At 45.0% G+C, this 21,355-nt stretch overlaps 7 protein-coding genes and 1 non-coding gene across 8 annotated transcripts; 5 read left to right on the top strand and 3 right to left on the bottom strand.

Annotated features, from left to right (window-relative positions):
- Window positions 1-647: 647 nt before the first annotated feature.
- CLUP02_16694 (uncharacterized protein) lies at window positions 648-2,723 on the bottom strand (the record flags this gene model as incomplete). Its single annotated transcript, XM_049295612.1, has 1 exon — window positions 648-2,723. One exon carries the CDS (start codon window positions 2,721-2,723, stop codon window positions 648-650), a length of 2,076 nt encoding a protein of 691 aa, XP_049152759.1.
- A 1,392-nt stretch (window positions 2,724-4,115) lies between these two features.
- On the top strand, window positions 4,116-5,022 carry CLUP02_16693 (uncharacterized protein; the record flags this gene model as incomplete). Its single annotated transcript, XM_049295611.1, has 2 exons — window positions 4,116-4,603; window positions 4,671-5,022. 2 exons carry the CDS (start codon window positions 4,116-4,118, stop codon window positions 5,020-5,022), a joined length of 840 nt encoding a protein of 279 aa, XP_049152758.1.
- A 3,252-nt stretch (window positions 5,023-8,274) lies between these two features.
- On the bottom strand, window positions 8,275-8,511 carry CLUP02_16692 (uncharacterized protein; the record flags this gene model as incomplete). Its single annotated transcript, XM_049295610.1, has 1 exon — window positions 8,275-8,511. A coding segment is annotated over one exon (237 nt), but the record flags the coding sequence as incomplete, so codon positions are not given.
- Window positions 8,512-12,218: 3,707 nt separating this feature from the next.
- CLUP02_tRNA317 lies at window positions 12,219-12,301 on the top strand. The gene has a single exon. It is a non-coding gene; the product is annotated as a tRNA-Leu (tRNA).
- Window positions 12,302-12,740: 439 nt separating this feature from the next.
- Window positions 12,741-13,808, top strand: CLUP02_16691 (alcohol dehydrogenase; the record flags this gene model as incomplete). The annotated part of the gene is made up of 1 exon (XM_049295609.1): window positions 12,741-13,808. One exon carries the CDS (start codon window positions 12,741-12,743, stop codon window positions 13,806-13,808), a length of 1,068 nt encoding a protein of 355 aa, XP_049152756.1.
- A 49-nt stretch (window positions 13,809-13,857) lies between these two features.
- On the bottom strand, window positions 13,858-15,700 carry CLUP02_16690 (uncharacterized protein; the record flags this gene model as incomplete). Its single annotated transcript, XM_049295608.1, has 3 exons — window positions 13,858-14,805; window positions 14,866-15,350; window positions 15,472-15,700. 3 exons carry the CDS (start codon window positions 15,698-15,700, stop codon window positions 13,858-13,860), a joined length of 1,662 nt encoding a protein of 553 aa, XP_049152755.1.
- Window positions 15,701-16,905: 1,205 nt separating this feature from the next.
- Window positions 16,906-18,587, top strand: CLUP02_16689 (glycosyl hydrolase family 43; the record flags this gene model as incomplete). The annotated part of the gene is made up of 2 exons (XM_049295607.1): window positions 16,906-17,478; window positions 17,535-18,587. The coding sequence occupies 2 exons, from the start codon at window positions 16,906-16,908 to the stop codon at window positions 18,585-18,587; spliced, it is 1,626 nt and encodes a 541-aa protein (XP_049152754.1).
- Window positions 18,588-19,658: 1,071 nt separating this feature from the next.
- Window positions 19,659-19,922, top strand: CLUP02_16688 (uncharacterized protein; the record flags this gene model as incomplete). Its single annotated transcript, XM_049295606.1, has 1 exon — window positions 19,659-19,922. One exon carries the CDS (start codon window positions 19,659-19,661, stop codon window positions 19,920-19,922), a length of 264 nt encoding a protein of 87 aa, XP_049152753.1.
- Between the last annotated feature and the right edge of the window lie 1,433 nt (window positions 19,923-21,355).

Below are 21,355 nucleotides of genomic sequence, written 5' to 3'. Positions count from 1 at the left end.
ACAACGCCCTTTTTGACCAACTCGTTCTGTTGCCAGGCTTAGGTGGATAAAGGATATATAATTCAGTTTACTTTTCCATGCGTAACACGAAGAGTCCCACGAATACTGAAATTGTCAGTCAACCTGATTGACGTCTGTACGAAGAGATAGGGGTTAGGTGGCTTTGGTGTATATGAGATGATTCCAATGCCTGTTTCTAGAATTCAGTTTTGTTATAGTTCAGGATGTGGTCAGTACCAGGCTGGGGAGTCTGACGTTTGATATGTATTCCGTTGGGAATCATCGAGGGATAGGGGGACGAAATACTTGAAGGCAGCGAGTGATGGTGTTATGGAAACTCGGAATTTGAATTCTGAGATTAACCCGCTTGTCGAATCAATGCGCTACCCATCCTGGCAACTCCAGCCGGCTCGCTGTCTATGAGGTCGTTGGCTGTAAGCCGAGAAAAGGAATGACCGGCATGATTTGTCCTGGCAGTGACTAGTCTTCAGTTGACTCTTTCTATATATATCTGTCGAACATCTTGATTGCGAAGAAGCCAAGTGCTACACTGTCATATGCAGCTTCAGACGAGCCAAGCGATGTGTCATTTGAAACATCAAGTTCGATATCAATAGCCTGCAATGCCTGATCACGAATATCTAGCTTCAGAGATCGACCACGGGAGTGGTCATTGCATTCTCCGGATACACCAACGGCCCCATCGACATCGTCCCTGGCGCAGGAAGCACCAGATTCCCCTTTCCATCCTTCACATTCTCCACCTCCTTGCCCGGATCCAACGCGCTCGCCGTCTTATACAACCGCGCATCCAGCTTCCTCGTGCTCGGATCAAACTGCAGCGTCCACTCTTCCGCCTTCCGCCGACTCCCTCTCGCCAACTCATCCATTAACGCGCTCAGGTCCCGGTAGGGAACCATCTCCGTAAACCACGACGTCCACATCAACAGACCCCACTCCAACCCACGAAACCCGTCAATGCTGCCGTAGACTTCTTCCACCTCCCTGCGAAGCAACCGTCGATCCTGGGCCGAGGCGTGGTCGTAGACCTCGAAGAAGGCGTCCTTGGCCTCGGATACGTATTTCGGCTCCACGAGCCAGAGGTCCCCTTCGTGCCCGCTCTCGCTGATGCAGATTACCCGCCGGAGGAGGGGCCACGCGATACAGCTACCGTCAGCGAGTCCCCGGGACGGCAGCAGCTCCAGCTGCATGCTGGCCGGAAGCTCGTCGTCTTGGACGGTGACTTTGGATAGCGGGGCTAGGATGCGGAGGTGCTGCGATGTATTCCACCACACCGGCCCCGTCCCGTCTGTGACGCGGAAAAATGCCTTGTACTGATCCGGCAACGGGGCACTCAGCTCCAGCCTCCTCTCCAGATCCTGGATTTCCTGGTGAGAGGGGACTGGGTAGCGGAACAACGTCTCAGGACGAAAGATCTTGTCCTTATCAAGCTCCACCGGCCCCATAACCGTCCTCTCGACGAGCATATCGTCCCGCCCGCGTAGTTCGTCGGGGGCATACGGCGCACATGATCTAGTGTTTTCGTCGATTGCGCGCGCGAGCTCGGCAATGGTGTACCCCTCATACGGTCGCACCGGGCTGCGCTCCAGTCGCTGTCGGAGCATCTCGCACCCGGCGTCTGCGACTTCGCGGATATGGTTGAGGTCGATCTCTAGGTGCTTGACGAGGGCGTTCTTGGAGGGATCCGTGAACCAGCCGTAACGCCATAGTTCGCGCATACTGCCTAGCATAGACATCTGGTCCTGTGCGGAATGGAGGGTCGCTATCGTTCTTCCCCATAGCTCGATGACGCTTTCTTCTTCTTCGCTTGCATGAGTGCTGCTTCCACAGCTGTCATTAACCCTTTCTTCATCCTCTTCGGCCTCGTCTGCAAGGAACTCGTCGACGAGGACCTCTTCCTCGGGTCGATACACATTCTCTTCCACCCTGCTACCACCACCATCATCGGTCGCCTCCCCACCATCCACCGCATCACGAAACAACCTCACAGAGAGATCAAGCGCCAACACCCGCCCCGTGGCCTTGACAACCTGATTCATCTGCCACGGCGCCAGCATGCGCTCCCAGAGACCCCAGAACCCGGCCAGGCGCATCGGGATCGGGCCGTGCGGGTTCGCCCTGTTGTCCTGCCCCAGCGCCAGCTCGCGGGCGAGTTCGTAGGTTTCTTCGTCCTCGCGCCAGGGCGGGGCGAAGCGGTTGCAGACTAGAGTGCGAGCGTAGCACTCCAGGGCGTCGAGCGCCGTATCACAGCCGTTGCCTGAAGATGAATGATACTGCTGTCCATCGTTCGAGGAAGAAGAAGAAGAAGAAGAAAACGGCTTCGGGACGGGCGTAGCCCACCGCGGCCACCGCCCGACATGTTCCCACGCAAACGCAAAGACGATGCGCGTAAATGGGTCTGCGCGCGGAGGGTTCACGGGGACCTCGTACGTGCCGGATCCATCGCCGTTGTCGTCGCATCCCTTGCCGAGGCTCCGGCACCGGGAAAAGTCCTCCGAAAACACCTCGGGCCCGAATTCCCAGAGGTCAAACGGCGGGATGCCGTGCGCGTGAAGGATCGTCAGCAGACCGGTGCCGTGGTCCACTTGGCCGAGGACGGCGAGACATACGGCTGTTTCCCGGACGTGTTGGACGACTTTGCTCAGGGATGGTTCTTGTGCGATGGAGGTTGGGTCTGTTAGGTGGCGGAGGAAGAAGGCCATTGTTTTGTTGGTGCGGCCCGGGCCTCTCCCCCTCCCTGCCGCTTGGAATGATGGTTTTGTACGAGGGTATGTGGTTTATTGCTCTTGGCGGTGATTTAGGAGCTTTTTGATACATGACATCAGAGGAACTGATAGGTATGATGACGGGTTAATTTAGAAACAAGGTCGAGGCGGAGAAGTTGGCTTCGGGAGTGGTAAATTGGTGGCGGGGTTAGTGCTGATGGGGCATGCATGTCAGACGTGAGAGCCCTGTTATTCTCAACCTGTCTGTAGATGCATGGCTTGAGCCGGCGATGGTGATGATCATGGTGGCTGATGCTTCACCCTGAAGACAGAACCTTGAAAGGTAATTTAGAATTCAGAGACGAATAAAATCGTAGTAGACGTTAAGAGGCATAGATGCTACTCTCGTCAATTGCTCTACGTTAGAAGGATCTGGTGTGGAAGTCCCTCTGTGCACATACGTAGACAAAAGTAAGTCGAGTACCCTTCTCCCACCTGAGCCGAGACGGCGTTGTTGCTGCCACTACATTGGATGCCAGGTTGGTTACAAGTAAAGAACTCAAGACGGAGAGCTCTCAATCAAATACGGCAAGGTCCTGAACAATAGTGTAAAAAGAAAGTTACCTTATGTGGATGAAAGAACTCTCCAAGATGGTATTTTCCTTCCCGGCAGCTTCGAGCACGTCAAAGCGATTGAGGTCCAGGTGGCGAACGCTAGTAAATATGCTTAATCCACTCTAGGCAGACGAGCTTAAACACCAAAATCACCCGCGAGCTGACAGTCTCTTGAGAAGTTGGCGTAGCTGGGAAATGAGCAGACATTAAAAGGGATTAGTACGTCGTTTCAAGCCTCCAATGCCAAGCGTATTGTCATCTATCGTAAGGCTGATTTTGGGAGAGGATCAACATTGAGCGAGGCAAAGTCGCAACCAACATGCGCGGAGTCTTTCCGCAGTCCTGCCGGGAACCCTTTACCTCTGCGAGAGCTCCAGTGGTGGTTGTTGTGGCTTTCAGCTCTCTAGTTGTCATCGAGGCCCGGGGGTATTGTAAGCCGGCAGAGTTCTTGGTGCTGACGGCACGGGAGTCTTAAGATTTACGCGATTCTCGAGATGCCGCAATTGGTAGCATCTTGGCAGTGGCGTGCGGTTCCGGCAAGGGATGGAATCCTACGTGAGCGACGGTTGGCCCCCAGCTCTGTGATTCGGCTGCCTAGCACTAGCTCTGGTGACTGTTAAGCTGCTTCTTAAGAAGCTGTGCGGATCTGTTTTGCTTGAGAAAGCTATTTCATGGGTCTGGAGTTGTTTCCCTTTCTGTTCCTCATGAGCCTCATCGACATCACCTCATAGCGATACTCTTCTCCCCATCGGACTTTGATAATTAGACGATTGAATGCAGTCACCCGAGCAAAAGGCGTTGCTCGATATCAACCACACCCGACGGTCCGGTGGAAGTTGGCGAGAGGAAGCACACGAGATGGACCATTCCTACGGGCAGCAGACGGGAGGTTATAACGTCGGTCCAACAGGATCTAATGCGAGTACGGCACAGAATACGAACACGCATTACAGCCAGTCACAAGTCATTGACGATTCGTACGTTGAGAATGGTCTTCATCCGGTGCCGGAGCCAGACAAGATCGTAGGCGCGCCGTATTATCACCAGTACAACCAAGTACCCGGCAATGGCATGCCTAGCCATCCTCAAAAACAAGCGGCATCGAAGAGGAGGATCTGTGGCATGAGCTTGGCGATGTTCATGCTCTGGTGTGTACTGGGATTCCTTCTTGCGCTGCTGGCAATCGTCGCGGGGGTATTTGGGAGCATGCTCGCAAGACAGAGCTCAGAAATCTTAGATCTCAAGAACGTGGCAGCAACAAAGTAAGCATTCCCCTCAAAACACCTCGATCAACACTGGCTGGGGCTTTGATACTAACACCCGTCACAGAACAACCGACCCGGACACCAACGGCACCTCAACAACAGCAGCACCCGCAACGACGACGACATGGGTGCAGGTAGTGGACTGGGAATACATTGGCTGCTATGAGGACACCTCGAACCGCGTGTTCCCGGACAAGTTCACGCAGATTGACGACCAGACGAACCGGCTCTGCGCGGGGGTGTGTTCTGGGTACGAGTACTTTGGCACCGAGTTTGGGGACCAGTGTTACTGTTCGCGGACGCCGCCGACGACAGCTGCGCCGGCGTGGAATTGCGATATGCACTGCACTGGCGCGCAGACGTCGGAGATTTGTGGGGGGTTCTTCTTTTTGAGTGCTTGGAAGAAGAAGGTCTGAGGTTCAGGGTTGGGTATGAGGTCTTTGGAGGGTGTCATTGGGTCTGACGACGTGAATAGAGGTCTGCTTCTGTTGGTATCCCTATTACAGGGTAGTTAGTTCGAACCGTAGTTAACGAAGAGATCAATTGAACTATATAAATATCTGCGTAGGTATAAAAAGGAGGTTCTAACCGTAGGTTAGGCTAGCTACGATAATCATAAATAGGGCCCCTAATTAGCCCCTGCGCAGTCGGCTATATACCGTAGTTAATTAAACTTCTAATTTAATACTAACTTTCTTTTTTTTTTATTAATTTAATTACTACGGTTAGAGGTATAATTTAACCTTAGGCCTGTTTACTAAGTCGTTTCTTTTTCCCCCTTTTTTTTACTTTTTTTATATAACCTATCCCTCTATTTATATAATAACTTTTCCGCTACTTACGAATTACTCTAATCCCTTATTTAGTACTACTTTTATAAAAGCGTCTATAAGGTTATTTTTATTATTAATCTAACGGATCTCGAGTATCTCGCGCCTTTTATATAATTACTTAAGGGCTATAATATCGATTATAAGCCTCTTTTCCTTCGTCGTTCCTAATTTAATAAGGTATTCGTATAGTAAGTAAGAATCTATATAAATAACTATTAAAATAAGTAGAAGGCTAATTCGATCGGTAATCTTCCTTAGCGTTATTAAAATCGCGTGGGAGAGGTTAATACCGTTAACTATATTATAAACCTCTAACGCTAATATACTTCTTATTACCTACTTATTTTTAGTTAATAAGTAATAAATTATATTACTATATATAGTAAATTCGCTCTTACTTATACTCTCATTAGCTAAGATAATAATATACCCTAATTACGAAGTAAAGTCGTTATTATTTATAAATAACCTATTAATAAAGATATAGAGCTTATTAGTCGTAAGGTCGATTAAGTAATAAACGAGACCTCGATCGAGATTTATTTATTATTACTTAAGCCGCTTATTAAGTACCTCGACGTCTCGTTCGGTTAGATTTATAGCTTACGCTACCTTAGTATAATTAAAAGTTACCTTAAGCTAATAGATATTTATAATATATACCCCTTGCGCGAGCTTAGCTTTATACCGCTTCTTAATATTAGTTATATTTAGATCAATAAGGTTAATCTTTTCGCCTTACCCCTTTTATTAAAAAACGACGGTTTCCCCTTCGATTATAAAAATCCCGTTATTAAATACTAGGGGGGTATTTATTATAAAGACCTCTTTTAGCTTTATTACGAAGCCCGCTTTTTAAAGCTCCTTATCCTCCTTCTTTATAAAGTTAATATTAAATAGGCTTAATATATCGTTAGTTTATATTCTAACGATCCTAAATTAGTCGCCTTCCTACTCTGCGACTAATAAGCACGGGTCGTACGTAGAGGTAACTATTAATAATTAATTAATATAAAAATCGTAGTAAGTAGCTTACTAATAAGTGCCCGATTCTGCGAGCCTATATAATAGCTTAAGTACTTTAATAATCGTGCTTTCTAAGTACTTGCTAGCTATTTCTTTTGGTAAATAGGCTAGGATTTTCTTTATAAGCCCTATAGCCGATTAGGTATAGGCCTAGGTAATATTACGGCTCTAAATCTCGTATCCCTTCTTCTATAATAATGCTATTAGTATTATTATTAATCGTTAGTTATAGTACTATATAATAGGTAATTATATAAGCAGCGTTGCCTTTTCGACGTTACCGTACCCCTAAATTACGTATCTAAACTTCTCGTACGGCTAGGGTATTCCTTTCTTTTTAATCTTACGAACTATTCGTAATTTAAATATATAGAGGTTTATATATTTTTCTAAGTCGTATAGGATAAATCGATAGACCCCTCGATTATAAAGAGTGTTTACTTTAATAAGATCTAATCCCTTATACGGCTTTTTAGTAATTATAATTACGCCTTCCTTACGTAGTTTAACCGCTAGCTTAAAATCGGCTTTTTCTTTTACTATATAAAAAATATTAATTACTTCGTCGTTAGTAATAAATTGCCGCGTTAGGGCTTGCCGTCGTAGTCTTTTATAACGTCTCGCTAGTAGTATTAGTACCCTTTTAATAATATCCTCTTCTTCGTCGTTTATTAATACTACTACGACGATTTCGTTAAGGATAATTTCCTATACTTCTACCGCGGGTTATATAGTTTCCCCTAGCTCTTCTTCTTTTTATAAGTTAGAAATCACCTCGTTAGGATCTATATAGTACGGTCTAACTACCGTAATTAATACTTCGAGTAGCTAGTTGCGATTTTTTATAACTATATAAGAGCGCTCGTTAACGAAAATTAACTTATATAGCCTAGCCTATTATTAGGTAATTTCGCGCTATACTTATATATCCGAATTTAGCGGTATATTTAGATTATTCCCTATATCGGGCCCATTGCGCATAGTAATTACCTCGTTAACTTACTTTTTTATATTTACCTCGTGCAGTGCCCGTATTACTTTTTTAACTACTTAGGCTCGTTAGCTTATACTTAGTAATAGTAGCGAGGCTAAGGTCGTTTTTAAATATGCTCTAAATACTAATAGCGTTAATATAAGTCCGTTAGGCCCTATAGTATCGTTATAGTATTTAAGTACTATCTAGAGGCATTCGTCGTCGGTAAAATCCGGATTTTCCTTTTTAATAATTCTAAACGCCCTTTTTAACTATTAGTATACCCTTTCTACTTTTTTAATACTATAGTACGCTTTAATAGGTACGACTTTTAGCTATATACTATAGGCCGTCGTATTATCCCTAAATTCTACTAACTTAAAGCTAGTATTAGCGTCGGTTTTAATACCGTTTAGCGGTCCTTAGTATATATTAATATAGCTTTTTCGTAGGGCTACCCATACTATTTTTATTTATAAATCTTAGAGGAATTGCCCTACTTAGAAAGATATAAATACGTCGATTATATATAGTACTAGCCGACTATTTAAGTAGAAAATATTGACGACTATTTCCTAGTTAAAGTTAAGCTTATTACGCAATTTAAACTTAAATCTACGTAGGCTCTGCGTATTTATTTAGTATTAGTAATATACTTTCGTTAACTATTTTAGCGCCCCTATTTTGATATTATTATTACTTAATTACTTTAGGAGGTTATATAGCCTCGTAACCGACGGGTACCCGAATCTCTAGTATAGTCTTCTAAGCTCACTTTCCGTTAGGTAATTAATTAACTTCGTATTATTAATAAGCTTTATAAACGCATACCCCTATTATCGTTCGATTACCTCGAAGTGCTTACTACTAGAGATTCTATTCTTCGTATTATTAAATATAATACTTAGTCGATCTATATCTTTTAGATATAGGAGAAATGGGGTATTAATAAGTAAAATATAAAAAGTTATCGTTCCGAAGTATATCTCTATTTCTATTATATTTAGGGTAACGATTTCCTTACTTAGGCTAAAACTAATCCTTATAATACCCGCCGTTAACGTATTAAGCGTTACTAGTACGATCTTTTATAATACTTAGAATTACTCTTTTTTTCTAATTAACTATTACGATGCCCTAGTATCTAGGATAATCCTATAGAAATTGTTTAGGCCGTATTTTTCGCTCGTATAAAATACCTATACGAGCTTAGTATTCGAGGGATCTAAGTAGTATAAAAAGGACCCCTCTAGCTACCCCTAGATATACTTAGTACTATATTCCTTTTTTTTAAATATTAAAAAAGATAGCGTCTTCTCTTTAATTATTAAAATAATAAGCTTCGGCCCTATTAAATTCGCCCTTTTAGCTACCTCCGTATTTATTATCTAAAGGACCTTCCCTTACTATTTATAAATAAAAACCTACTTATTAAGAGCTTTTACTACCCTCTATTCGTTTAGCCTCGTATATCCTCTAGAGGCTAATAGGGTAAAAAAAGAGTAGTTAATATCTTCGATTTCGTTATAATCTAATTCGTTAGTATAGGGGGTAAGATCTTCTTTATTTTCCGAATCTCTTATAGGGGGTATATACTTTAGGCCGCTACTTTAGTTACCGTCACTAGGTTCTATGCCCCCGGATCTACCCTTATATATAATAAAGAATTAGTTAAACCGACGAGGGCTAGTTTTACTATCTACTACCCTCGACTTTTTATACTATTCGTATAATTTAGTACGCTCTTTTTTAAAGTAGTTACTTAACTAATATCTATTCTTTTTATAAATATAGTATTACTTTTTTTATTACCCTATTTATAAGTTAAATCTCTATTTATTCGACGAATCTAGGCCTCCTTATTAGTAATTACTATATCTAGCCTCTTTTCCTTTTTTATTATACGTTCGATCGACCTAATATTACTAATAAGGGCCGTCGTATACTTAGAGATAGGCTTAGCGTAGTATTCTCGCCTTAATATTAAAGCTAGATCTTAGCCTCGAGTAAAGCGTCTCGTAGTCTTTAGGTACCTAGTATAGGGTAATCTTTATTTTTAGTATATACTAAATTACGGTATAAAGATATCCGACTTTCCGCTCGTTTATCCCCTTATTTAGCTAGGTTTTCGCTAGCTTATCGATTTAATTAATAAGCTCTTTAAGGATCTCTACTCGTAATTTGCCCTCTATTATCCTAGCTATAAATATAAAAAAAATCGCTCGTAGCTTAGATAGGAGCTCTAAGTTCTTATTATAAGTCTTAAAGCAGCTTTAGATTACGTTAATTATATTAAAAAAGTCGTTTTAATTAAGATTATATACCGCTTTATAATAGTAATTAGAGGCTTTGCTTACGAATACAATATTAATTACTAAATAGTACTAGTATTCCCTAATTTCGACTTTTTCGTAATAATCGTAAAATATTATTAGGGTTTTTTATAAGACCTTATACTTCCCCCTAGAGTATAATTTCTCTTTTAGGAAGATCTTTTTAAGGTTTATAAATTACTTCGTATTTATTACTAGATTTTTAGTATTTATATGCGAACCCTGCGTCGCTACGTATTATTAGTAACTTCGGGTCGTCTACCTCCTTTTTTATTAGCCAATCGGTACCGAATTTCGTATTAATAGCGGTAACGAGTTATAGATCGAAATAAGTAGAATTATCAATTATCGTACTTTTAGTATTATATTTTGCCCCGGTATATCCTTTTATAACGATAGATTTCCGTTAGTAATTATAGGGAGGAAATCTAGGTCGTTTACCCTTTTTTTAAATTTATTAAAGTAATTATACGCTCTATTAACTTATACTTAGTTTTATAGTACGAATTCCTCTTTTATAATTATCGCTATTAGTATTTTATATAGCTCTTGCGATTATAATTGCGCTAGTAATACCCCTTGCCCGTAAAGGAATCTATTAACTACTTTCGTAATTCTTAGGCTTACGTTCGCGAACTATTTATTTAGCTAGTAACTAAGGTCGTTTACGATCTCGTAAAATAGGGGTTACCCCTATAGCCCCTTTTTCTTATAGACCTTAGTTAAATAGATTAATACCGCGTTAATTTGCTCGCCGTTAAGTTAATTTACGATTTTATATATCTACGTCCTTTAATAGTCCGGGTTAATATTTACCTACTTATAAGGGATTAGGATTCTATCTAAGATCGGGTTTCGTCCTCTCTTTTTTTACCCTAACTTACTAAGGGTCGTACTTTAGCTTATACTCGTATTAGTAATCGCTAGCGTATTTAATCTTAATAAGGATATATCTAATCCGCGCGCGGGTCGTAATAAATCCGTGCTTTTACTACTTAACGAATTTATTAAGGTCTAGGAAATTCCTATTTTCTCTCGCTATCTTACTACTACTCTCGTTTTTACTATTTTTAGTAATTACTACTACTTTTCTAAATCGCTAGCTATCGTACTTATTAAGATCCTCCTTTTTATTTAATAAAAAAGGGTAGGTTTTAGTAGTTCTTTTTAATAATAGTAGCGGTAGACGTTTATATTACTATAAGAAGATATAGTAATTAGTCTCGGGATTTTTATTAATTACTAATTTCCGCTATTCCGTATACTTCTAGCCTCCTAAGCCTCGTACTCTTTATAATCTCTAAATAGCTTCCTTAGTTAATTTCTAAGATCCGTAATACTCTTAGCTCGATACCGTTAGGACCTCTAAATCCCCTCTTTCCTTATTAAACCGTCCCTTATATTATATTCCTAAGTAATACCCAGGGGGTAGTTAAGGGAGCTATAAAGAGGTTATTTAGATCGCGGGCTTAAGGTCGTACTTATAAGATCCTCGTAGTAATAGACTTTCCTATATACCGTAAATCTCTTAGCTTAATAACTCTTATAAAATTACTTTTATTACTAAGTAAGAATATTTATATTTAGAGATCCCCTTTTTTAATCGCGCAGTACTCTTTTATACCGTACTTTTACTAATTTAACTAGTTAATTTCTAATCGCGGGCCGGCTATAAAAAAATCGTTTAGTAAAAAAGCTACTCGGGGCGATAGTAAAAGGCTAGTTACTTAAGCGGTTCCGTTAATTAACGTAGTTTAACGTAGTAAACGTCGACCTCTCGTAAGTAATAAAGGGCTATAATTACTTAATTCCGTATAATATTTAAGAATTATCTCCTTTTTTATTTACTTCTATAAGGTTAATTAGTACGAATCTCCTATTTCGTACGGTATTAAGAAGTTATCTTTTTTATATAGCGAGATACTTTACTAATTTATAATAATAGAATTTAATTACTAATTAGTATTAGTATCCCTATTATAGGGTAGTTAGTTCGAACCGTAGTTAATAAAGAGATTAATTAAACTATATAAATATCTGCGTAGGTATAAAAAGGAGGTTCTAACCGTAGGTTAGGCTAGCTACGATAATCGTAAATAGGGCCCCTAATTAGCCCCTGCGCAGTCGGCTATATACCGCGGTCGAATTAGACTTCTAATCCGATAGCTTTAGTTTTCCTAGAATAATTATGCGGATTAGAGTTTCTTAGGATTGGCTAATTAAGATACCCGGTGGTAATAGAATTAAAAGAGTCTTTAGTTTAATTTATTAATTAAACTTTGTGTCGGCCTTCAGGAGGTTGCTCGAAGGTGAACTAGATATAAGGCGGTCGATGCGTAGTTGTAATGTAAAAGACTCAAACCGTGCTACTCTCTCTCACAGGCAGGCTACATAGAGCCTGATCTGGCCGCTCTCATCAACATCCAGCAATGGATCCCAACAACGATGGCCGGTTGGCCCAATGGCAAGGCGTCTGACTAAGATTAAACATGTTATCAGGAGATTCTGGGTTCGACCCCCAGGCTGGTCATAATCTTTTGAAAATTCTGCATTTTGAATGCCGGGTTTGAAATTTTTGCGCGGGTTGCGGGTCCGGCGCCCCCGCCGAGTCAGGGCTTGCTAGTCCGGGCCGGAAGTGGCCTTCAACGCTCAGGCGCCGCCAAACAGTGTTAAACGGTAGTTACAAGAACACGATTAGTGCAACGAAAACTCGTCCTAAGCACATGCCACGGGAGTTATTTTTGTATCTCGATGTTTTGAACGCATGAAAGCTGCCTTGTTGCGCGGCAAACCACACAATCTTCTGCCGGCCGCCGTGACTAACAATTTTTTGACGCTCCGGCGTGGTGCCCCACTTCGCCGAAAAAAGTCTCAACTCCGACCAGATACGTACCTCTCGACGTCTCCCATCGGATCTCGACGGGACATTTCCACTCCTCTTCTCATACACCCGCTCGGTGGGCATCGTCATGCCCTCCACCCCTGCACCGCCAGCGTCGGCATCAGTCTCAGAGCTTCTGACGCTGATAATAACCACGTCGCCAACCCCGTCGGCGCCTTCGACAGAACTCTTGGATGCGGTCTTCAAATCTATCCGCCTTCACTGCAGTGACTTGCTATCGTGCCGCATCATTGTTGTACTGGACACGTATGAGCGCATCGGAGACGTTCCAAGGTTGAAGAAGGGCCAGGTGACGGAAAAGGGCGCGGAGGAGTATGCAGAGTACAAAGACAACGTAAAGAAGCTCGTGCTGAGGGAATACGACCCACATGAGAGACTTGACGAGTTGAGTCAAGAGCAAGGGGAGGCAGAATATGGCTACAACGGACGAGCGGCGACCGTGACGACAAATTCAGCCACATTCACCGTAAGCAAGACGAAAGACTTTCGCGTATCTTTCGTAGAGCCGTCAGAGAGACTTGGTTTCGGCCTAGCGGTGCGGACGGCCTTGAGAATAACGACAACACCGTACGTCTGGGTCCATCAGCACGACTGGACACTCGTATACGACATCCCCGTGGGCCCAATACTGGATGTCATGAGGACGCAGGACGCAGATGAGGAGAGCCCGGTGAAATATGTTTGTCTTGCTTCGGTTCGGATGCTGAAGTATGCCGAGACTGCTCATGCGCAAGAGTTCCCTCATCTTAGAACGTTGACGAACAAGCTGAAGAGGAGTTTTACGCCAGAGTCATATCCGGGGGTGGAGGTGCCGTTGACGCCAATGTTCTTTTGGCATGATAAGCCCCACATCGCAGCGACGGAGCACTATTTGACGCGTGTCTTTCCGACGCGGCTGGCGATACCTAGAGGGGCGTTTATCGAGGATACGATCGGACATCGGGCGCGGACTCAAATGAAGGAGCAGGGCATGTGGTCGCGGTGGGCTTGTTGGCTGTTTTATCCCAATGAAGGAAGGCAGTTGTGTCTTCGGCACTTGGATGGGAGGAAATGGAGAGGCGCGGAGGGGGAGGTCACGATGAAAGAAGTCTGGAAGCAGGCCAACAAAGAGATGAGGACAACAGAAGATGAATAAATCTCATACTTCAAGTATCCAACTTTAACCTCAGGTTTACCGACACACCTTACTGTGGGACAAGGTCGGTTTCAGTGTAGTATTGACCTTTACCTTCGTAATGCCATTCCTTCACCCAACTGTCACCTCCGGAGGGGCACTCAACTCCTGAGCCAGCGCCATTGCAGGTAGCGTAGACGCCGACCAAAGAGCCGGTAAAAGGACCGCTCTGGCCACTGACCAGTCTTGCTGAGAACGTACTCATGACGACCTGCTGATCGGACTGAGAAGCCTGGGATGCGGCCATCGTGTAGTGAGTGCTGTTGACCGTGGCAATCTGGAAACGAATCGAATCGTCTCCCCACGCTTCAGGTATCTTGACAATATTCTCCGCAGGGGCATCATCTCCCGTTGCCCTGAAGCGTAGCATGCGATCGCTTCCACCGGAGCCGTCGGCCTTGGGGAGGGTTACTACCCCGACATCAGCGTGGTTGTATTGGGTCAGGAACAAAGTAACGCCAGTTTCTTGGTCAACATCAGGAGACGGTGCATCAATGACTGCTTCAAAGGTAAATAGAGAATCCGTCTGAGGTCGTCCGATGAAAGATAGCCCCGAACGGCCATCCAGATCCGCATTATCGCCCGTGAGGTTCGCGCGACTAGGCACGATACGGAGGCCCCTCGAGCTATCAGTCGAAAAGGCGCCTTCAGCTGGAACCCTCCAGTGAATGAGATTCCGAGGAATACTGCTCAGTGTCGTAAAGTCGTACGCGTCGGGGTCCGAGTTGAACGGACCGTCTCCGGGAAGGTCTCTAGATGCTGGTGGCATTTGCCAACCCGACATCTTGCCTCTGACGGGTTCCAGTATCGGCCACTCACCTTCTCGCCAGGTGACTGGGTACAGGACTGTTTCGCGGCCCATGGGATAGATTCTCCATTCTGGGCCAGATCGAGTAGCTAGCGCGATACCCCACCAGTTTTCCTCAGAGTCTTGGAAAAGATCTGCATGGCCGATTGTCTATTATCCCAAAATTAGAGATGGACAGCGGCTGCTGTACATGAAACATAGCTTGCTTACCTGAAAATATTCATCGGTATCCTTGTTGGTCAAGACCGGGTTGTACGGGCACGGCTCATACGGGCCCGTCAGACTGGAAGATCGAGCCATGACTTGGTAATGCCCAGTCTCAGTCCCACCCTCGGCGGCAGAGATGTAGTACCAGCCATCTTTGCGGTAAATGTGAGGACCTTCGGGCCACACGCCACCGGTGCCGGCCCAGAGAAATGTGTTATTGACAACCGTCCCCGTCTCGAGGTCGACGTCGAGGAGGACGTGCCCGCCTCCCGGGATATACATTTTTCCGTCGTCGTCCCAGAAAAGATCTAAATCTCCGTTGGGTGTCAGAAATGTGTAAGGGTCGCTCCAGCTAGCTGCGTCAAATGGATCGCTCGTTTTGAAGACTGTCCCCAGCATTCCGTCGGGCAGGCCGAGGTACTTGCACACCACCCAGAACTCGCCATCATGATGCCGAATAGTTGCGGCGTAGAAGCCTTCTTGTTGTCCTTTGAGTTGACGTTAGTGAAGATTTAAGAAGCTCTATGGCTCATCTAATGAAGTCATCTGACATGCCTTTGGTTTGTTGAGTAACGTTGGGCATTTGACTTTGTCGATTCCAAACATGACTTATCAACTTCCAGTTGAGCAGGTCTTTGGAGGCATATATTGGTAGACCAGGGAAAGTGATGAAACTTGAGGTGACGCAGTAGAATGTGCTATCAACGTGGACACATGATGGATCGGAGTGCCAGCCGGGTAGGATTGGGTTGTAGAATGTTGAGTTATCAGCTGCTACTAGAGCTGCCCAAAAACTGAGAGAAAGTCCTAGGACCAAACGGCCCAAGTGAGGGATCATTTGGAAAGAGTTGAAAGGTTACAAGATACTCGAGGCGATGAAGAGGCGTATGGACACCCCAGACAAAGTGGGCGTGGTCTAGAGTCAAACTATATACCCCATGAGAATTACTGTAGGTTTGAAAAGACAAGGTCATGTCACATGTTGCCCAGCATTTCAGCAAATGGCTTCACCATTCTGCCTTGCCGAACTTCACTCCCACTAATGAGATACATAACGCAGTAACACAAACTTCGGCTAAATGATCTGCCTGTCAGATAGCATCATGATGCAAGGAACGATCGATTTGCTTCTGTGTGGGGAAGTTCTTCCCCGCAATCAGTCTCTACATCGAGTCCTAAAAGCATGCAGCCCCTGATACCACTGAAAGTCGTCGCAGGAACGCGCAGAGCAAGACAGGGCAGGTCTGGTGACAATGATCAAGGATCGTGGAGCAAGGCTTTCATGATTGAACGATCGACCAATTGCAATAGATCGTTTAAGTAGCTAGGAGCTGTTTAAGCTTACAAACAACTATGTTTTAGCCGATTCCCGAACCAATGATGGAACAGAAACGCAACGTGCTCGACAGGCGGCCCGCTCCGCTTGGCTCAGTGTGCCCATCTCATGCACCCGGCTAAATCAAAATGCATTTTACCACACTGTCAAATACCACGCTGGAACGGTGGCTCGCTAGTATTATTTCATTGCCGAAAGCTACACAGTTGCACATGCACCCCGCATAGTTCATCGACTTCATCCTCCCGATCTAATAATTGATTTGCGGTTGGATCTTCCTGAGGTTACAAAATCACATGTTCCTCCATGAATCATTGGAAAGCAGAGGAATGGGTCGCAAATCTGGAGACAGCATGGTATCGGATCATATTCGGCGAAAGTAGTGGCCATCCTGTTTACCTCGTCCTCACTCCGTATCTTGGCGTCTGATCCGGTAACCGACTCTGCCGCTTCGGACGATCTCTGCACGATGTTAGCAGTTGAGCGTCCAGAGAGGCTAATAGTTCTGGCTAAAATTCAAATCGAAATATGTTGAGGCTAGATCCAATGTCTAACCTTTAATCGGGAGCTGGAGAATGCCGATAGATAAATCACTGAACTTAATCTTCATGGAAGATAATAAGCATCGAGGTTCTCCACCCTCATGCTTTTCGTTCCTGGCCTGGATACACCGGAGAGAACTTCCTCGTCACCTTCAACCAGTCACTATGACACTCCGTGTGTCTACTGTCTTCTCCTTCGCCCTTCTTGGCCTCAGCCAAGTCGGCCAGGCACTGGTCCCCCGCCAGGAAGCCACCTTTTCCAACCCGGTAATATGGGCCGACCTCGCCGACGATGAAGTCTTCCGAGTCGGAGACACGTACTACTACAGTGCTTCGACAATGCACTATTCTCCCGGCGCACCACTTCTCAGATCCTACGACCTCGTGAACTGGGAGTTCGTCTCGCACTCGGTACCTGAGCTTCCTGGTTCAAAGTTCTCACTCAATGGCAGTGACAGTGCGGGCTACGTCAACGGCGTCTGGGCTTCTTCCCTGGGATATCGCGAAAGCAGCGGTGTATTTTACTGGTATGGTTGCATCCAAGGCACGGATGAGACGCACATCTACACTGCGTCTAGCCCAGAGGGGCCGTGGACTCATCACGACCCCATTCCAAAATGTTACTACGACCTCGGCTTATTGATTGATACCAATGACACCATGTACATCGCCTACGGTGCCGTCGACATCCGCCTTGCGCAGCTATCTCCTGATGGTTTCACTGAGGTCCGCAATGAGGTATGTTGGCAAAACGTCGTGGCCTATTCTGCACTGCAGACACTGACTCTTACTAGCTTGTGTACACTGAAGATGCCCACAGGTACATTGAGGGCTCGAGATTCTACCACATCAATGGAAATTATTACATCTGGGTTACGAAGCCCGGCGATGAGCAGCATGTTCTGAAATCTACGTCGGGTCCCTGGGGTCCATATGAAATTCGGCAGGTGATTGCGCAGATGAAGGCCCCCGTCGAGGGTGCGGGAGCGCCGCATCAGGGTGGTCTCGTATCGACTGAGGACGGTAAGTGGTATTACATGGCCTTCATCGACGTGTACCCCGGTGGCCGTGCTCCCGTTCTCGCCCCTGTCGAGTTTGACGCCGAAGGTTGGCCTTCGGTGGTCACAGATGCAGACGGTGGTTGGGGTGTCGAGTACGCGATGCCTGTCACAACCTCGAAGACAGTCCAGGGAGTTGGATCCTATGTCGACAAGTTCGAGGGTGACGCGTTGAATCCCCGCTGGGAGTGGAATCACAACCCCGACAACGACGCCTGGAGCTTGGGGCCCGATGGAGTCACACTCCACACCGCAACGGTATGCGAGGGGCTGTACGGAGCCGCCAACACCCTCACCCAGCGCATCATCGGACCCAGAAGCCAGGCCACGTTTCGCCTTGATATTTCTGAAATGGTGGACGGAGACCAAGCAGGTGTAGCAGCACTGCGCCAACTGAGCGCTTATATCGGGATCCACAAGGTTGATGGCGTCTCTAAGCTTGTGTACGTTGATGAGATCAGCATGGTCGTGCGAGACTCATTGACGGACTGGGTGACAACCTCGAACGGTTATGTCAAGGCGGAAGGACCCACTATCTCCGGCGGCGATCTGTGGCTCCGTATCAAGGCCGACATTTCACCGCCCGTCGCCGGATCGAGCGCGTGGCCGAATGCTACGTTCTGGTTTAGCACCGACGGTGATAACTTTGAACAACTTGGACCAGTGTATGAGCTGAACAATGAGTGGTTCTTCTTCATGGGTTATCGATTCAGCGTCTTCAACTGGGCAAAGACTCGTCTGGGTGGTAGCATCTTGGTTCGGGAGTTTGAGTTGGAGGTTTTGGAGTAAAAGGAAATCCCGAAGCATCTTTCAAGTCGGAGAGAGATATTCGAGGATAGTTTGGCGGCTTTTGGGGCATAATAGCCCACAGGCTGCGAAGGCAGACGGAGTGGACGCGTTCAATTCTACACCACGATCATGTGTGGTCATTTTTAGTACGACTCATCGGTAAACTTTCAAATGATCCGGTAAAGATCGCATCGCGCAAAGAGCATAGTTCTAAACGGGAATGTGGTATTCTGCGCCTCTGAAGTGCATTAACCTACTGCTTGGCATCTCACGAGTCACGCATGTTATAGGGCTTGGCGACTTCGCGGAATTCCGACTTGATGCAATTCTAGACTGTGCCCTTGGTAGGGTCTGGACCACGGTCTGACAGCTCCAGTTACTAGTGGTCTAATTGAAGCCTTCTGGATAGCGTTGCTTGGCATAATTCAGCTCCCGCCCTCACACCCAAGTCACAATTGATCGTGCAGCGACCAGTAGCCCACCACGACAGGTTGACAACCCTGATATCAGCACCCGACGTGAGAGACTCCTGTCAAAGTAACTAGGCAATTCTCATATTCCGTCAGCCTTTAAAAGCAACACTAGCAATACTAACGACGGATCTGCTTTAACGACCTGCTGTATCGGGTATGGCTGTGCCTCTCAAAGAGGCACAGCTGCGCAAAAGGCCACCACATGCGTGATCCTTCAAAGAACACTTCTTCCAATCAGCAGAATGCCTCAGAAACAACCACAAGCTCTTGAGACAAGATAGCGGTAAGATAGGTCCAGTCTCAGCAAAACTGGGCGAAACTGAGAATTTAATTGCATACGAGTATTGGCCAGAATGGGAAGCTCGCAAAGGTTCAAGGCGCCAAGGGCAAACGCAAACAGGCCGAAACGATTTCTAGACTTTGTATTACCCAATTGAGATACAAGAAAGTCGTAGATTCTGAGTTTCCATTGAAACATAAATAGTCTCCTTTCTGTTGTCATCGGTGCAGGAAATTGCAACTTCTCAACAACTCCTGACCTCAAAAACATCCAACTACTTCTCTACATCAATTAGCCAACTCACCAAAACAAATCAAAATGAAGTTCTCAATCCTCACCTTCACCACCCTCTTCGCCGCCCTTGCAGCTGCAGCTCCCGCCCCCGAGGCCGAGCTCGTCGCTAGACAGTGCTCATGCCACAAGATCGGCGATGAGTGGTTCTGCAGCGGCAGACTTTGCCCCAAGGACTTCATCCCTACGCCTGCGATGACCAAAAGAGACGTTGATATCCAGGCTCGCGGCTGCAGCTGCAAGCCTATTGGTAACGGCGAGTACTTCTGCATTGGAAGCTCTTGCCCTTGAGCAATCGGCCATGCGAGCTTCCAATTGACTTCGAGCCTTCATCAAATGGTAAGCGCTTCACTCCCGATAAATAGAAGTCCTATACCTTACTCAATAAACTTAGGTCTTTGGTCATTGTTACCATCATTTTCGTCCCTATTGCCTTGGGGTGAGATTTACCCTAGGCGCCGCGCATGCAATTGCTGGATGTTGAAACTATTTCCCGTTAGGATGGATAATAAGAACAAGTAAATGAATGCAAAAACAATCTCAAGAAGACTTTGCATCTAGCTGCAGCCGATTGCTTCTTTCCCCTCTAATAACATTGAAGTGCCTTGAGAAGCTTTGCTTTTCTAGTATGGTCAATATCTGACAATCGAGTGCTAAGTGTGAAAATGGCAATCTGTCCATGTGTCTGCAACGCATCGAGTACTTTCAGACAACCTCAGTCGCCCAGTTGTAGAAGTATTCTCGGTCTTTACCTGCCAGATGACGCGATGCCGAGCATATTTTGACGGCGATTCTGCAAATTATGTGCAGCGAATGACGGCTTGGCAGAAGATGTACGTACTCTTCTGAAACGCTGAACTCGAAATCGGGTTACCTCTGTATTGTAGCCAGTAGTGGGAAATAATTGTATTTCCTGGTATACCTCAAAGCTGTGACGGGGCTGACTTAGAGTCACCAAGTTCTTAGTATCACATAGGTTAGCAACCAATGCGCTGCAACTTGCAACTTGTGTGCCGCGAGAGATAGAGCCGCTCACGTCAATGGAGTCATATTGTGTTAGTATCCCTATTATAGGGTAGTTAGTTCGAACCGTAGTTAACGAAGAGATTAATTAAACTATATAAATATCTGCGTAGTAGGTATAAAAAGGAGGTTCTAACTATAGGTTAGTCTAGCTATAATAATCGTAAATAAGGCCCCTAATTAGCCCCTATATAGTCGGCTATATACCGCGGTTAAATTAGACTTCTAATTTAATACTAACTTTCTCTTTCTTTTATCAATTTAACTACTACGGTTAGAAGTATAATTTAACCTCGGGCCCGTTTACTAAGTCGTCTCCTTTTCCCCCTTTTTTTTACTCTTTTCGTATAACCTATCCCTCTATTCGTATAGTAACTTTTTTACTACTTATAAATTACTCTAATCCCTTATTTAGTACTACTTTTATAAAAGCGTCTATTAGGTTATTTTTATTATTAATCTAACGGATCTCGAGTATCTCGCGCCTTTCGTACGATTACCTAAGGGCTATAATATTAATTATAAGCCTCTTTTCCTTCGTTATTCTTAATTTAATAAGGTATTCGTATAGCGAGTAAGAATCGGTATAAATAACCGTTAGAATAGGTAAAAAGCTAATTCGATCGGTGATTTTCCTTAGCGTTATTAAAATTATATAAGAGAGGTTAACGCTATTAACTATATTATAGACCTCTAACGCT

The sequence above is a fragment of the Colletotrichum lupini genome, chromosome 9 (genome assembly GCF_023278565.1).
Source record: "Colletotrichum lupini chromosome 9, complete sequence".
Taxonomy (NCBI): Eukaryota; Fungi; Ascomycota; class Sordariomycetes; order Glomerellales; family Glomerellaceae; genus Colletotrichum; species Colletotrichum lupini.
Note: the sequence above shows the minus strand (reverse complement) of the source record. Positions and strands in the feature narration are given on the sequence as shown.